The following is a 17,221-nucleotide window of genomic DNA, read 5'->3' on the forward strand; positions in this document are numbered from 1 at the left end:
GGCTGCGAACCCCGGGCTTAATGCAGGAGCCCAGTGGGGGTGTGAGGAGGGCTGGGGGGGTGAGGTGTCACTGCGCATGCTCCCGGGACCAGCCTCGAACAGCGCCCGTCGGGGTAGGGGGTGGGAAATAGTTCTCCCCACGTGGTTCTCGAAAGCCGGTCGGGGGATTGGGGAATATGGAAAGGTATTTGACGGGGGAGCCATTTCTTACATTCTCATTTTTCATTGGCTCCTAATTTTACTCATATAAAGCGGGGGATTAGTTTCGGAGGAAAATGAGCTCCTGGTTGGGAGCACTAAATTTTGGGTTGGGAGATGTTGAGGCATGGGGCAGGGAGGTTTAAGGAACGTGCACTAGAGATGACAGAAATGGCAAAGAAGACAGAGATGGGATAGATGCCACAGGCATGGGCCCAATGACTTAAAGAGATAAGTGCAGCTTGTACAGAGTGGCAGCAGACGCACCAGGTATGAGGAAAGCCTGAGGACCAGGGCGGTGGCCGAGGATGCCCCCTCGACGCATTATTCCCTCCCTGTCGCAAGAGGGCGCCGCGTCCAGGCACTGAGAGGAAGAAAGAGGAGAACGCGGGGAGTAGCAAGAACGCGGGGAGTAGCAAGTCCGCGTTAAGCGCTGACGCATGCGCATAGCTAATCGCACCCGGTTCAGCTCTCCTTTCTGGGCCAGAGGCGCCGGTTGGACTCACGGGCGGGGCATGATGGGTAACGGGACCGGTGGGGTCCCCAGGAAGTCCTAAAGGGGGTCGGGGTTTGGGTGGACAAGCTTTCCTCGTCCTCTCCCGGCAGAGCTGACGTGTCCTGGGTTCCACCAGGAGCGGGCATTTCCACCGTAGGGGAGGGTTCGGGGTGTCCGGGGCTGGGGAATACCTAGGGGTTGCCGCGCGGTGTGGGGGAGTTGGGGCATGTGGCTGCAGTCCCGGGAATTCTTGGAGGGGGTCGGCCCACCGAGCTTCTGGACCGGCTGATCTGCCCGTAGCTTGCCGGAGGGAGGGCGGAGTCTGACTCTCCGTCCCTTCTCCCATCCCCTCCAGTGGTGGGTACAGGCACCTCGCTGGCGCTCTCCTCCCTCCTGTCCCTGCTGCTCTTCGCTGGGATGCAGATGTACAGCCGTCAGCTGGCCTCCACCGAGTGGCTCACCATCCAGGGCGGCCTGCTTGGCTCGGGTCTCTTCGTATTCTCGCTCACTGTATCCTCCCTGCAGTTGGAGGGGGCGGGCCACGTAGGCATGTGCCCTTCCCCTTCCCCACACAGCTCTGTCCCCGTAGCACGCCCTACTCCTTAACTCCCTCAACCAGGCCTTCAATAATCTGGAGAATCTTGTCTTTGGCAAAGGATTCCAAGCAAAGATCTTCCCTGAGAGTAAGTGAATATTGGAGCTTGAGTATTTGAACTTTCTCCTCTTTAACCTCCTGAAACATGATATTGAATTTCCAGATGCTTAGGTGGTAAAGGTTGTTAAGGAGAAATATATTTACTGAAGCTGTCTGAAGACAGATGACACTTCCATTCTGCACCTTGTATAGCTCCTGGAGTTGGAGCTGGAAGAGAAGGCCTTTGAAAGCAAGAAACTTTGGTACCTTCTGGCCAGCTCCCAGGGAAGGTTTGAGGGGAACAGGCAAATTTGGGCTGATGTTTTGCATCTATTCGCTGGGAGGCGGTCCTTGTTCCCACCAGAAGAAGCAGCAGGACCAAGTTCACTATGGAGTTCTGATGTGAAATTAACTCAATATTAGAGAATTCTACTTATTTGAAGGGATTGTGAAGAGCCTAAATACTAGAGGCACCAAATTTCTATGGCAGCAGGAATCCTGACCAAATCAGAATAACTGTTAGATTATTTCCTGTTTGGAATAATTCTTGTTCAATTGCTCATGTAATCAAGAATTGATGATTCAGTTATTTATGGAGAATTAAGTTTATAAAGCAAATTAAGTGTCAAGACCAGATTACTTAAGGAATGCCACGTGCTCAGAAATTCACAGCAGATGCAATCTCATGTAAAACCTTCATCTGGTAAAACAAAGATCTATCATAGTTGCCCTTAATCTTTTCTCTTTTTTTTTTTTTTTTTTTTTTGAGACAAGGTTTTACTCTGTCACCTAGGCTGGAGTACAGTGATGTGATCATGGCTCACTGAAGCCTTGACCTGGACTCAAACGATCTTCCCTCCTCAGTCTTACCAGTAGCTGGGACTACCAGTGAGTGCCACCACACCCAGCTACTGTTTTAAGTTTTTGTAGAGATGGGGTTTCACCATATTGCCCAGGCTGGTCTTGAACTCCTGGGCTCAAGTGAGCCTCCTGTTTCAGCCTCCCAGAGTGCCGGAATTACAGGTGTGAGCCACTGTGCCTGGCTGCCCTCATTTCTTTGCCCCCCTCTAGGACTTGCTTTCTCCGCATAGCCCTTTTGCAGGCTTCAGAGTTCTTTCCATCCAGTAGCCCCGGGACTTCTCTCTGTTACATTTTGTTTCCATATGTATTATCTTCACTTGCTTCTTTTTTTTTTTTTTTTTTTTGAGATGGAGTCTTGCTCTGTCGCCCATGCTGGAGTACAGTGGTGTGAACTCAGCTCACTGCAGCCTCTGCCTCGCAGGTTCAAGCGATTCTCCTGCCTCAGCCTCCCAAGTAGCTGGGATTACAGGCGTGCGCCACCATACCTGGCTAATTTTTGTATTTTTGGTAGGGATAGGATTTCACCATGTTGGTCAGGCTGGTCTTGAACTCCTGACCTTAAGTGATCCACCCGCCTTGGCCTCCCAAAGTGCTGGGATTACAGGTGTGAGCCACTGTGCCCAGCTTTTCAGTTGCTTCTGAAAGAAACCATTGGCTGGGTGGGATGGCATACGCTTGTAATCCTAGCACTTTGGGAGGTGGAGGCTGGCAGATAGCTTGGGCCCAGGAATTCAAGACCAGCTTGGGCAACATAGACCCCGTCTCTCCAAAAAAATACAAAAATTAGCCGGGCATGGTGGTACGCACCTATAGTCCCAGGTACTCGGGAAGATGAGGTGGGATGATCGCTTGAGCCCAGGAGATCAAGGCTGCAGTAAGCTGAAACTGCACCACTGCACTCCAGCCTGGGCGACAGAGTGAGATTCTGCCTCAAAAATTAAAAAAAAAAAAAAAAAAAAGAAGAAAAGATGCCATTGTAGTGGGGCAAAGTTCTTGGCCCACTTTGCCTTCTCTGCCCTCTCCACCTGGGTAGGTGGGGCCCTGTTTGTCTTTGCTTTTGTCCTCTCACCTTCTCTCCCATCATATTCCAGGTAACCTAAAATGCTTTCCTGCCCCCATGAAGAAGTGGATACAAGCACTCTGCCCTCCAGCCTGTGTCCAGGGAGCAAGGCCTTCAACTTCCACCACTGGTCACCCAGCTTAATGAATTGACTCTCATTGTCTGGCTTCTTTTGGAAAGGGCTTAACTGGGTTCCCCAAATGGGAACACACCTTGCTCTTCAGACTCTGTTTGTTGTCCATCACCTTTCCTTTTCCCTTTTATGGGAGGAAAGCCAGGGTAGGGAAGTTACGTGAGATTTGGGGCAGAGCTGGTAAAAAAAAAAGCATACATCTACATCCATGTTCTTTTTTTTTATTTGGAGACAGGGTCTTACTTTGTTGCCCAGGCTGGAGTGCAGTGGTGCGATCACAGTTCACTGCAGCTTTGAACTTCCTGGCTCAAGGGTTCCTCCCACTTCAGCCTCCTAAATAGCTGGGACTACAGGCATGTGTACCAGTGTACTACCATGCCTGGCTAAATTTTTTTTAATTCAATTTTTTTTTTTAAGAGATGGGTCTCACTTTGTTGTTCAGGCTGGTCTCAAACTCCTGGGCTCAAGTGATCTGCCCACCTCAGCCTCCCAAAGTGCTGGGATTCCAGGTGCAAGCCACCACACTCAACCTCCTACCTCCATGTTCTGGGTATCATTAAGGTCATCTGAATCCTCCTGCTGTAGTCATGCTTACCCTTCTAAGCAGGTTCCCCAGGATTCAGAGAGCCCTGGATTTCTCCTGGACTCCATGTGCAGATGCCTAGTATTTCCATTCTGACCGTTGCCCTCCTTGTGTCTTCTTGCCTCCCTAGTTCTCCTGTGCCTCCTGTTGGCTCTCTTTGCATCTGGCCTCATCCACCGAGTCTGTGTCACCACCTGGTATGTTCCTGATAGCTGGGTAAGGGGTGTAGCATTCTGTTCTTTGGCATTGGATCCTACTGTGATGGTGCCAGACTTTTTCCTTCCACACCTACCTCTCCCTCTGTTCTCCCTCCTTTGTCCTTCCCTGTTTTCCTGAACTTGAACTTGGATTCTTTCCCTGATGCTAGTGTCTTCCCTAGGAGGCACTGGGCTGGCAGATGCCCACTGGTGCCATGACCTTTCTGTCTTCACCATATAGCTTCATCTTCTCCATGGTTGGTCTGTACTACATCAACAAGATCTCCTCTACCCTGTACCAGGCAGCAGCTCCAGTCCTCACACCAGCCAAGGTCACAGGCAAGAGCAAGAAGAGAAATTGACCCTGAATGTTCAATAAAGTTGATTCTTTGTAGCTCTGTGAGTTGTGATATGTTGTGGGTGTCATCTACCAGTGCCCAGCTTAGATGTACAGAATGTTAAGACATTTGGGCACCTTCTGTTTTCAGACCTTGGGAATGGTGAGGCTTTCCTTCCTCCCACCTTCATTTTTACCATTTACCTGTTGAATACTGTCAGTGCCGTTGGAGTGGCATATACTTGTGTGAGTCTCATCATGGAAGAAAAGTACATGAATGTTCTGCAGTCATGATCTTTGGGGAAAGGTGTAAAGGCTGCAATGCAGGAAGTCCTGCCCGTCAGTACCAGAAGGGATCTTGGAGCAAAAGAGTAAAGAAAGGAAAGGTCCTGTATGCCTACACTGTTTCATGGGGTTCCACGTGGTATCTTTGCCACTCCAGCTCTCTGCCTTGAGCAAATGAGCCCCCTGCTGCAAGTGCATAGGTGGGACTTCTCTCCTGATGCTGTCCCTGGGACCTATCTGTTCTACTCCAGCATGAACATATGCCTGTGTTTAGAAAGACTCCCCAGGTGGTCAACTGCTCCTAGCCTGTTTGTTCTGGTGCCTTCATTTTTTCCCCGTCTTGTAGCCAAGACACTGGGAACTTCCTAAGTTGTAGCGAAGTATGTAAAACAATAGGAGCAAGGACACCAACCTCTGAGCCAACCTTGATGGAAATGCAGGTGGCTACTTGCACCCCGCCCTGTCTGTGCTCTGTCATGAGGAACAACTCTGTGCAGAGTGCCTGTCCTAGGTGCCCTCCCTCGTGCTGAATGGCGGGGGTTTTAGGGTACATACCTCATCTTGGTCAGCTTTGTCTTTTTCAGAGCCTGATAATGGACAATAAAGACTGGTGGGTTGGGCCAGCTACGGTGGCTCAAGCCAGTAATCCCAGCACTTTGGGAGGCTGAGGTGGGTGGATCACTTGAGGTCAGGAGTTTGAGACTAGCCTGGCCAACATGCGGAACCCCATCTCTACGAAAAATACAAAAATTAGCCGGGTGTGGTGGTGTGTGCCTGTAGTCCCAGCTACTTGGGAGGCTGAGACACGATAATCGCTTGAACCCAGGAGATGGAGGTTGCAGTGGGTGGAGATTGCGCCACTGCACTCCAGCCTGAACGACAGTGAAACTCTGTCTCAAAAAAAAAAGGTAGGTTAGTTGAATGAAATAACCTGCCCTGAACAAACAAAATCCTGTCCATAGGTGCCTGAGTTAGGCAATAAGACTCAGTGAAGATGAAGAAGTGAGTAGAGGAGTTTTGGTCAAGGATTAGAGGCCACCCCACCCCACTCCCATCTTTGGCTAGAACACTTGCCCTTCCGTAAACTGCCCAAGGAGGAAGTGCTAGGCAGTTTATCCAAAACGCCTGCAGGGGGCGCTATGGACTCACGTCTCCCTCCTGGAGGGTAGCGGCACCTTCCCAGGCAAGCTATCTCCGAGGGCCGGGAGTGGCGTTAGTTGCTGCTGGGTCGTCAGTGTGGAAGCCAGCCTTCTTGGAAGACTCGAAAGACTGGTCCATTTGGAAGGACTGAATCCTGAATTAAGCCTCTTCTCCCCCTAGGCTGGGAGTGGAGGCAGAAAGTTTAGTGGAGACCAGAGAGAGCCTCCCTGAGAGGATGGCCGCTCTAAGCTCTGACTCACCCGTACTGATGGTTGGGGAGGGCGGTGGGTTGTGATATATGAGACCCTCTGGGAGAGGACGAGGTTGTCCAAGTTGGTCTCTGGGCCTAAGGGGAGGCTAGGTTGGCTCTAAGTCTCACTGTCAAACCTCGACTTTGTCCTAACCCGTGGGAGCACTGGGCAGAGGGTCAGGTCCCAGTCCAGGTGAGCACAGACACAGCCTAGGGCGGGGAGGGGGGAAGGGAGTGGCGGGGGACGGGATTGGGGAGGAGTCTGGGGATCCGACCACCAGAGGGCACCATGCCTTCCACAACGACAGCTGGCTTGGGTGGGGACCAGCAGCGAGCATCATCTCTATAGCTAGAGGAGGATGGGGAGGTGCCGGAGAGCAGGTGCCAGGGCAGTGCCAAGGGATCTGAGCACCTGCTGCCACCCACTGCTTAGGCACCAGGGGCAGCATGTGGCCCAGGAATAATGACGCCTTCCTCAGGGAATGAGTGCATTTACAAGGCAGGTTGGCGCCGACGTCGCAGCTCTGCACCCTGCCTGGTTGCAGGCTGCCTGCACCTGACCTGCCAATTAACCCTGGCAGGGGTATCACAGCCACCTAATCACCATCATTAAGTAAGGGGGCGTGAGGACTCCATGGATGCCAGAGCCCTGAGGGTGAGAAGGGCAAAGGTGCTAACCTCTTGGCCCCTGGACTTCTGGGGCTCAGTTCCACCCCGGAGGAGGCGGTGGGCCTGAGGGAGAGAGAGGCGTCCCCGCCCCTAGGGGACAGAGGGAAGCCAGATGTTTCCTCCTGCTCCCTCACACGTGGCCCTGACACCCGCCGGCGTCCGCAGCCAGCTCCGGAAACAGGAGTAAATAATGCAGGGGATGGGGCTGCGGGGAGTGCGGGAGGGCGCTCGCTCTGCGGGTTCCTGGGGGCAGAAGGGATGCCTCCAGAGAAAGGGGAGAGCAGTGGGAATGTGAGACCAAGGGCAAGGAGTCTGACTCCCTGAGGACTGGCACTTAGGCCGTGCCGGCGGGTCAGGGCGGGAGGGTGGGGGCGCCCAGGGCAGGCAGGGAGGGGGAGTCTGCGCCAGGCCTTGGCTCCAGCCCTTTCCGGCCCTTATTGTCCTTGGTGAGAACAGGACGCTGTCCCGTTCCCACTGCCGGGCTCCCCCAGTTCTGCTCCCCAGGGGTTCGGGAAGGATGTTGGGAAACAAGAGAGAGTCAGAGACCCGTAGAGACAGAGATGCTGAGAGACACAGAGACAGATACAAAGGGGAAAGGTTCAGTCAAAAGCGGGCATTGAAGCTTATTGTGAGCCCAGTGGGGCCTGAGCGCTGTGGGAACTGGGAAAGAATGGGAAGCCTGGAGGCCCGGCCCTCGGGGACCTCCGGGCTGGCCTGCCCTGTGCGCACTCCTCCTTGACTTAGGCTTACTAGGATCTGCCTCCCAAGCAAACAATGGTGGGACTCTCACATAGGCACAGTTGGGGCACTTAATAGCTCTGCTTTAGGTACCTTTCTTTGCTTTTCTCCCAGCAGCCTAGAAGTTCCTCAGGGGGCAGTGCCGGGATCAGGATCAGGTTCCCAAAGCCACCCCCGCACCTCCCACCCCCAGGGCTGAAAGCCAGCTGGCCACATAGAGGTTGCTCTGTAAATGCTATTTGGTTGAGTTCCTGCAGAGGCAGAGAGAGAAGCCCCCCAGCTGGCCCTATGGTTAGGCATCCCATCACCTAGGGTGAAGGGTCAGGTGGAGGAGGCCTGACCACTGGCAGGAGGCAGAGTTCAGAGCTTTTGGCAGGGTTTGAAGAGCCAGCTATTTCCACCCCAGCCTCTGCGGGGGCCAGAGGCACGGTGGGAAACGACCCACAGATCTCAGCAACTGCTCCCTTGGAGACAGGACTGCTGAAAGATGGAGGGAAGTCTAGGTCCCTACTGTCTGTGGAGGCTTCAGATACACTTGGAAATGAAGAAAAACAGGCACGTTTACATTTGATAAATTAACCCTTTTTTTTTTTTTGCAGAGCGTTTTTCCCAGGCTGGTCTCGAACTCCTGGCCCCAAGTAATCCTCCTGTCTAGGCCTCCCAAAGTGCTGGGATTATAGGCGGGAGCCACTGCACCCAGCCAGATTAACACCTTTCCACACAAAATTACAATACAATTATGCTATCCACAAGATTTTTTTTTTTTTTTTTTTTTTTTGAGATGGAGTTTCAATTTTGTTGCCCAGGCTGGAGTGCAATGGCGCTATCTCAGCTCACCGCAACCTCCATCTGCCTCCTGGGTTCAAGTGATTCTCCTGCCTAAGTCTCCCAAGTAGCTGGGATTATAGGTATGTGCCACCACGCCCAGCTAATTTTATTGCATTTTTAGTAGAGAAGGGGTTTCACCGTGTTGGCCAGGCTGGTCTCAAACTCCTGACCTCAGGTGATCAGCCCACCTCGGCTTCCCAAAGTGCTGGGATTACAGGTGTGAGCCACTGCACCTGGCTATCCACAAGATCATTACAGAATTTATAGAAAATTTTCCTTTACAGGGAACTGCAGGTCTTATTTTATAATTTAAAGTCTTGTGACAGGAACTTAAACAAATTTACCAAAAAAACCCAAACAACCCTATTAAAAAATGGGCAAAGGGGCTGGGCTTGGTGTCTCACGCCTGCAATCCCAGCACTTTGGGAGGCTGAGGCAGGCAGATCACGAGGTGAGGAGTTCGAGACCAGCCTGACCAACATGGTGAAACCCCATCTCTACTGCAAATACAAAAATTAGCTGGGCGTGGTGGTGCATGCCTGTGAGCCCAGCTACTCAGGAGGCCGAGGCAGGAGAATCGCTTGAACGCGGGAGGTAGAGGTTGCAGTGAGCCGAGATTGAGCCACCGCACTCCAGCCTGGATGATAGAGCCAGACTCTGTCTCAAAAAAAAAAAAAAAAAGCCTCCAAAAGTGGGCAAAAGATATGAACAGACACTTCTCAAAATAAGACATACATGTGACCAAAAAACATATGAAAAAAAGCTTAACATCACTGATCATTAGAAAAATGCAAATCAAAACCACAATGACACCATCTCTTGCCACTCAGAATGGCTACTAAAAAGTCAAAAAATGTCCGGGCATAGTGGCTCACGCCTGTAATCCCAACACTTTGGGAGGCCGAGGCGGGTGGATGTCTTAAGGTCAGGAGTTCCAGATTAGCTTGACCAACATGGTGAAACCCTGTCTCTACTAAAAATAAAAAAATTAGCCAGGCATGGTGGTGTGTGCCTGTAATCCCAGCTACTCAGGAGGCTGAGGCAGGAGAATCGCTTGAACTCAGGAGGCAGAGGTTGCAGTGAGCTGAGGTAGTGCCACTGCACTCCAGCCTGGGTGACAGAGAGAGACTCTGTCTAAAAAAAAAAAAAAGTCGAAAAACAACAGATGCAGGCGAGGTTGCGGAGAAAAAGGAACGCTTTTACACTGTTGGTGGGAGTGAAAATTGGTTCAACCATTGTGGAAGACAGTGTGGTTATTCTTCAAAGACCCAGAGGCAGAAATACTATTTGACTCAGCAATCCCATTACTGGGTATATACCCAAAGGAATATAAATCATTCTGTTATAAAGATACATGCACGTGTATATTCATTGCAGCACTATTCACAATAACAATGACATGGAATCAACCTACATGCCCATCAATGATAGACTGGATAAAGAAAATATACACCATGGAATACTATGTATGTATACGCCATGGAATACTATGTACACCATGGTACATATACACCATGGAGTACTATGCAGCCATAAAAAGGAATGAGATCATGTCCTTTGCAGAGACATGGTTGGAGTTGGAAGTCATTATCCTCAGCAAACTAACACAGGGACAGAAAACCAAACACCACATGTTCTCACTTATAAGTGGGAGCTGAACGATGAGAACACATGGACACATGGTGGGAACCACACCACTGGGGCCTTTCGGAGGGATAGGGGTAGAGGAGGGAGAGCATCAGGAAGAATAGCTGATGGATACTGGGCTTAGTACCTGGGTGATGGAATGATCTGTGCAGCAAACCACCACAGCACACGTTTACGTATGTAACAAACCTGCACATCCTGCACATGTACCCCAAACTTAAAATAAAAGTTGAAAAAAAAGAAATGTCTTCTGATAATAGGCATACCAGATTCATTGTACTATTCTTTCTACGTGTGTGTGTGTGTGTGTGTGTGTGTGTGTGTGTGTGTATAGCTATTCTCCTACCTCAGCTTCCCAAAGTGCTGGGATTATAGGCATGAGCCACCAAACTTGGCCCTCCTTTTGTATATATTTGAAAATTCCATAATAAAAGTTAAATCAATTTTATGGCAAGTCCTTACATTCTGTTCTATCAGAGTAACAGCGTGACTGTAACCACACTTGGAGAGAACATCAGAAGTCTAAATTTGAGGCCTTATGTGTCAATAAGGCCTGAGCCAAATGGCCCTCATGGTCTGTGAGGAGCCCTTCTCTGAGAACTCCTCTTTTTTTTTTCTTGAGACAGTCTCCCTCTGTCGCCCAGGCTGGAGTGCAGTGGTGCAATCTCGGCTCACCGCAACCTCCACCTCCCGAGTTCAAGCAATTCTCCTGCCTCAACCTCCTGAGTAGCTGGAATTACAGGCATGCACCACCACACCCGGCTAATTTTTGTATTTTTAGTAGAGACGGGGTTTTACCATGTTGGCCAGGCTGATCTCGAACTCCTGACCTCAGGTGATCCACGTGCCTTGGCCTCCCAAAGTGCTGGGATTACAGGCATGAGCCACCGCACCCAGCTGAGAACTCTTATATCAGGTAAGTTGGGAGAGAAGAGCCGGCAAATTTACCCTATCCATTTTAGGAAGAGGCTGCACTGTCAGGAGGAACTGGAGGGCAGGATTCCTGTCTATAGAGGCCCAGATCCTACAGAAATAAACCCTTCCACATTCCACTTTTCTGGGTTAAGAGTTACCATGGGGGCCAGGTGCGGTGGCTCATACCTGTAATCCCAGTACTCTGGGCGGTAGAGGCGGGCGGATCACCTGAGGTCAGGAGTTTGAGACAAGCCTGGCCAACATGGTGAAACCCCATCTCTACCTAAAATACAAAGATTAGCTGGGTGTGGTGGTACATGCCTGTAACCCCAGCTATTCGGGAGGTTGAGGAAGGCGAATAGCTTGAACCCAGGAAGTGGAGTTTGCAGTGAGCCGAGATTGTGCCACTGCACTCCAGCCTGGGCTACAGAGGAAGACTCTGTCTCAAAAAAAAAAAGAGTTACCATGGGGCCTCAGGATTTTTCAAGGAAATTACTGAAACTGAGGTATGTGTATGTCTGTGTGTGAGAGTACTAGGAGTGACACCCCAGGGAGACCCCTCCTTTCTGTTTTCAGCCTCCGGCCCCAGGGGGAAAGAGCCCACTTCTTGAAATCAGACAGACTTAATTTCTAGTTTTGGCCCTGACACTTACCAGGTGAGGGTCCTTGGGCAAGGTGAGTGATCCCTCTGCACATTAAGTTCCTTAACTGTAAAATGGGGATAATAATACATACCTCAGTGTGTGGTAATGTGGATTTTAATTAAATAACAGTGCAGAAGAGCCTAGCATTGCACTTGGCATACTAGGCATTTGACAAACGTTATTTCTTCCCTTTGTGATGACAACAACCACCTTTAATTGAACATTTACCACTTGCCAGTCACTGTACTCGTGCTTTACAGATATCCTCAATTTTAACCCTTCCACCAACCTCATAAGAGCAATATTCTTACTTCATGTGATGGTTAATTTTATGCGTCAAGTTGGCTGTCACAGTGCAGTGACAGAATGTGGTCAAACATTCTTTTGGATATTTCAGTGACAGTGTTTTGGGATGAGATTAGTATTTAAGGCTGAATGAGGTGGCTCATGCCTATAATCCCAGCACTTTGGGAGGTGTGGGCGGGTGGATCACCTGAGGTCGGGAGTTTGAGACCAGCCTGGCCAACATGGTGAAACCCTGTCTCTACTAAAAATACAAAAATTAGCTGGGCATGGGCTGGGCACAGTGGCTCGTGCCCGTAATCCCAGCACTTTGAGAGGCCAAGGCGGGAGGATCACAAGGTCAGGAGATCGAGACCATCCTGGCTAACATGGTGAAACCCCATCTCTACTAAAAATACAAAAAATTAGCTGGGCGTGGTGGTACGCACCTGTAGTTCCAGCTACTCGGGAGGCTGAGGCAGGAGAATGGCATGAACCTGGGAGGCAGAGCTTGCAATGAGCCGAGATCATGCCACTGCACTCCAGCCCGGGTGACAGAGCAAGACTCCGTCTCAAAAAAAAAAAAAAAAAAATTAGCCAGGCATGGTGTTGCAGGCCTGTAATCCTAGCTACTTGGGAGGCTGAGGCAGGAGAATCACTTGAACTGGGGAAGTGGAGGTTGCAGCGAGCTGAGATTGTGCCACTGCACTCCAGCCTGGGCATCAGAGCAAGACTCTTTCTCAAAAAAAAGAGAGAGAGAGAGCGAGAGATTAGTATTTAAATATTTAAATTGGTAGGGTTTAGGTAAAGGAGATTGCCCTCCATCCATGATGTGGTTGGGTCTCATCCAGTCAGTTGAAGGTTCAAACAGAACAAACAACTGACCTTTCCTGAGCAAGAGGGAGTTTAGAAGCACGTAGCATTGAGACTTGAACTGCACCTTGACTCTTCTCTGGGTCTTCAGTCTGCCCACAACCCTGCAGATCTTGGATTTAACAGCCTCCATAATGGTGTGAAACAATTCCTTTTTTTTCTGGCAGAGATGGGGTCTCACTCTCACTTAGGTTTGAATGCAGTGGCACTGTTATAGGTCATGCAGCCTCACACTTCTGAGCTCAAGTGATCCTCTCATCTCAGCCTCCTGACTAGCTGAGACTACAGGAAAGCACCACCAGGCCCAGCTAATTTTTTATTTTTTATTTTTTTGTAGAGACGGAGTCTTGCTATGTTGCCCAGGCTGGTCTCAAACTCCTGGGCTCAAGTGATCCTCCCACCTCGGCCTCCCAAAGTGCTGAGATTACAGGAGTGAGCCACTGTGCCTCTCCCTCTCTTTCTCTTGCCATATATGTATACATGGAAAGAGAGAGAGTTCCTGAGGGGCAGCACCAGGATCACACACACACACACACACACACACACACACACACACACACCCTCTTGGTTCTGATCATCTGGAGAACCCTTGACTAATACACCCTGTTTCAGTAAAATGAAATGGGGTTAAATGAAAGAAAGGCTAATCTGCTCAATATTATACACAACTGATAAATGAAGGCGGAATTGGAGTTCACATTCAGATCCATCTGTGCTCACCATGTTGCTTAACCAGCATGACTACAGTGCATGGTTACAACACACCATCTGGCTCCTGCCACCTCTCTGACGTTGCCTCCTAGCTCTCTTCCCCATACTCACTCCATCCTGCCCCTAGACCCTGCATGTCCCCTGTGCCAGGCATGTTTCCATCTCGCGGCCTTTGCACTTGCCATTCCTGTGCCTGAAACGCTTTCTCAGCAGATATCTACACTTCTCTTTTCTGTATGTCATTCAGGTCTCTGTGCAAATGTCTCCTTCTCAGACAGGACTTTCTGATAATGCTATATGACATGGTACAGCCTGTCACCCTCTAGACCCTTACCTTGCTATACTTTTCTTCATAGTGCTTTTCACTACTTGGTGAATATATGTTATTTTTATTTTTAGTAGAGATGAGGTCTGTGTTGCCCAGGCTGACCTTGAACTCCGGCCTCAAGTGATCCTCCTGCCTTGGGCTCCCAAAGTGCTGGGATTACAGGTATGAGCCACTGGGCAGGTTTAGTTGGTATATTAAATATTTATTTTTTGTCTTGTCTGTCTCCTATCACTAGAGTATAAGGTTCATTGAAGGCAGAGAATTTGTCTATTTTGTCCACTAGAATGCCGTTTGGCATAGAGTAGTTGTTCAACAAATGTTTATTAAAAGAAGAACCAAGGGCCAGGCGCCGTGGCTCACGCCTGTAATCCCAGCACTTTGGGAGGCTGAGGCGGGCAGATCAGGTGAGGTCGGGAGATCAAGACCAGCCTGACCAACATGGAGAAACCCCATCTCTACTAAACATACAAAATTAGCTGGGTGTGATGGCGCTTGCCTGTAATCCCAGCTACTCGGGGGGCTGAGGCAGGAGAATCACTTGAACCTGGGAGGTGGAGGTTGTGGTGAGCCGAGATCGTGCCATTATACTCCAGCCTGGGCTACAAGAGCAAAACTCTGTCTCAAAAAAAAAAAAAGAAGAACCAAGAACCCCATTGGCAACACACCACTCTTGTACTTTGAGCTCTTTGTTGAAACTCAACTTCTACTCTGAATCAACTCCAAATTGCTGAATCCTCAGAATGATCCAGATGTTTTTCTCAGCTGCTCAGACCTGTTCCTGAGTCTGTCCACCTTCAGGCTATCATACTTTCCCATCTTCGTCTCTTGTAGCTTACCTTCTCTAGGAAACCCTGACTCACCCAGCCCCTTCTCCACTACTCCCCTTTTAAAAGTTTGTCTTTTTAACAAAAAAACAAAAGTATTCTTGTTAATTGCATGTGCTTTTGTCCTGTTGCCCTATGGAACTGTGGGTGCCCTGAGGGCAGGGATGAAGTCAACACAACCTGACTACCTGAAACCTTCCCCAAGGACCTAGTAATTACCTTGACATCTGTGGACATCCAGAAATCCCTACTGCCTGACAGGCATACAAGGGGGGCTGCCCACCCCTCTAAGGGGTGGGGCCGCTACTCGAGGGACCAACTCGATTCACGCCATTCTCCTGCCTCAGCCTCCCAAATAGATGGGACTACAGGTGCCTGCCACCACGCCCCGCTAATTTTGTGTATTTTTAGTAGAGACGGGATTTCACCATGTTAGCCAGGATGGTCTTAATCTCCTGACCTCGTGATCCGCCCGCCTCAGCCTCCCAAAGTGCTGGGATTACAGGCGTGAGCCACTGCACCTGGCGGTTTTATTTGTTCTTATTGGATAGATGGTCCCCAACTTATGATGGTTCAATATATGATGTTTTGATTTTACAATGGTGTGACAGCGATACTCATTTGATAGAAACCCCAACTTGAGTACCCATACGGCCATTCTGTTCTCACTTTCAGCATAGTATTCAATAAATTTTATGAGATATTCAACAATTTATTATAAAATAGGCTTTGTGTTAGATGATTTTGCCCAACTGTAGGCTAATGTAAGTGGGTTTTGTTTTGTTTTGTTTTGTTTTGTTTTTTTGAGATGGAGTCTCGCTCTGTCACCCAGGCTGGAGTGCAGTGGCACGATCTTGGCTCACTGTGAGCTCCGCCTCCCAGGTTCACACCATTCTCCTGCCTCAGCCTCCCAAGTAGCTGGGACTACAGGCGCCTGCCACCACGCCCAGCTAATTTTTTGTATTTTTAGTAGAGACAGGGTTTCACCGTGTTAGCCAGGATGGTCTCGATCTCCTGACCTTGTGATCCGCCCGCCTCGGCCTCCAAAAGTGCTGGGATTACAGGCATGAGCCACCATGCTTGGCCAGGGTAATGTAAGTGTTTTGAGCATGTTTGAGATCGGCTAGTCCAAGCTATATGTTTGGTGGTTTAGGTGCCCTAAACTCACTTCAACTTACAATATTTCCAACTTACGATGGACTTATGGGGGTGTAGCCCCATCAGAAGTCAGTCGAGAAGCATTTGTATAATAAAGTGTCAACATGTTGGAAGATTGGCATCACTCAGTGAGTCAGTATGAATATCTTCAAATATTACAAAATTATGCAAGAGTAAAGGATCTATGCAAAGTGCAAGAGAAACCAATGAATCGTAATGTAACAGAGTATGAAAAGTCCATTGATACAGTTTTATTTATTTATTTATTTATTTATTTATACTTATTTAAAATTGTGGCCAGGCACGGTGGCTCATGCCTGTAATCTCAGCACTTTGGGAGGCTGAGGCAGGCAGATCATTTGAGGTCAGGAGTTCAAAACCAGCCTGGCCAACATGGTGAAACCCCATCTCTACTAAAAATACAAAAATTAGCCAGACATGGTGGTGGGCACCTGTAATCCCAGCTACTTGGGAGGCTGAGGTAGGAGAATTGCTTGAACCTGGGAGGCAGAATTTGTAGTGAGCTGAGATGGTGCCACTGCACTCCAGCCTGGGTGACAGAGCGAGACTGTCTCAAAAAAAAATTGTTTTATTTTTAATTTTTGTGGGTACATAGTGGGTGTATATATTTATGAGGTATGTGAGATATTTTGGTGTAGGCATGCAATGCGTAATAATCACATCATGGAAAATTAGGTATCCATTCCCTCAAACATTTATCCTTTGTGTTACAAACAATCCAATTATCATCTTTTAGTTATTTTAAAAAGTACAATTAAATTATTATTAACTATAATCCCCCTGTTGTGCTATTAACTACAAGGTCTTACTCATTCTAGCTATTTTTTGTACCCATTAACCATCCCTACACCCCCCTACTATCCTTCCCAGCCTCTGATAACCATCCTTCTATTCTCCGTTTCCCTGAGTTCAATTGTTTTCATTTTTATTTTTGTTTTTTTACTTATTTTTATTTTATTTTATTTTATTTTATTATTATTATTTTTTGAGACAGAGTCTCGCTGTGTTGCCCTGGCTGGAGTGCAGTGGCGCAATCTTGGCTCACTGCAACCTCCGCCTCCCAGGTTCAAGCGATTCTCCTGCCGCAGCCTCCCGAGTAGCTGGGACTACAGGCACGTGCCACCATGCCCGGCTAATTTTTTGTATTTTTAGTAGAGATGGGGTTTCACCGTGTTAGCCAGGATGGTCTCGATCTCTTGACCTCGTGATCTGCCCACCTCGGCCTCCCAAAGTGCTGGGATTACAGGCGTGAGCCATCGTGCTCGGCCTATTTTTAATTTTTTATTTATTTTTTGAGACAGAGTTTTGCTCTTGTCGCCCAGGCTGGAATGGCGTGATCTTGGGTCACTGCAACCTCCGGCTCCTGGGTTCAAGTGATTCTCCTGCCTCAGTCTCCTGAGTAGCTGGGA

General features: G+C 49.1%; 1 protein-coding gene across 3 annotated transcripts; it reads left to right on the plus strand.

Annotated features, from left to right (window-relative positions):
- Positions 1–4,556, plus strand: KRTCAP2 (keratinocyte associated protein 2). 3 transcript variants are annotated; one of them, XM_054459576.1, is made up of 6 exons: positions 1–720; positions 1,050–1,204; positions 1,314–1,377; positions 3,281–3,379; positions 4,096–4,162; positions 4,404–4,556. In XM_054459576.1, the coding sequence occupies exons 1-6, from the start codon at positions 639–641 to the stop codon at positions 4,522–4,524; spliced, it is 588 nt and encodes a 195-aa protein (XP_054315551.1). In that variant the 5' UTR covers positions 1–638; the 3' UTR covers positions 4,525–4,556. The 3 variants fall into 3 exon arrangements, with proteins under 3 accessions (XP_054315551.1, XP_054315561.1, XP_063506718.1); XM_063650648.1 differs by lacking the exon at positions 1–720 and adding an exon at positions 740–847; XM_054459586.1 differs by lacking the exon at positions 3,281–3,379.
- Positions 4,557–17,221: the final 12,665 nt, after the last annotated feature.

This window comes from Pongo pygmaeus, chromosome 1 (assembly GCF_028885625.2).
Source record: "Pongo pygmaeus isolate AG05252 chromosome 1, NHGRI_mPonPyg2-v2.0_pri, whole genome shotgun sequence".
In the NCBI taxonomy this organism is placed as follows: Eukaryota; Metazoa; Chordata; class Mammalia; order Primates; family Hominidae; genus Pongo; species Pongo pygmaeus.

Bases quoted from the DNA above. Each gene is read 5' to 3' on its own strand.
- KRTCAP2 (XM_054459576.1), top strand. From the start codon at position 639: ATGCGCATAGCTAATCGCACCCGGTTCAGCTCTCCTTTCTGGGCCAGA. The intron at 3,380-4,095 runs GTCACCCAGCTT...TTGCCTCCCTAG, and splicing joins GCCTTCAACTTCCACCACTG to TTCTCCTGTGCCTCCTGTTG. The intron at 4,163-4,403 runs GTATGTTCCTGA...TTCACCATATAG, and splicing joins CGAGTCTGTGTCACCACCTG to CTTCATCTTCTCCATGGTTG.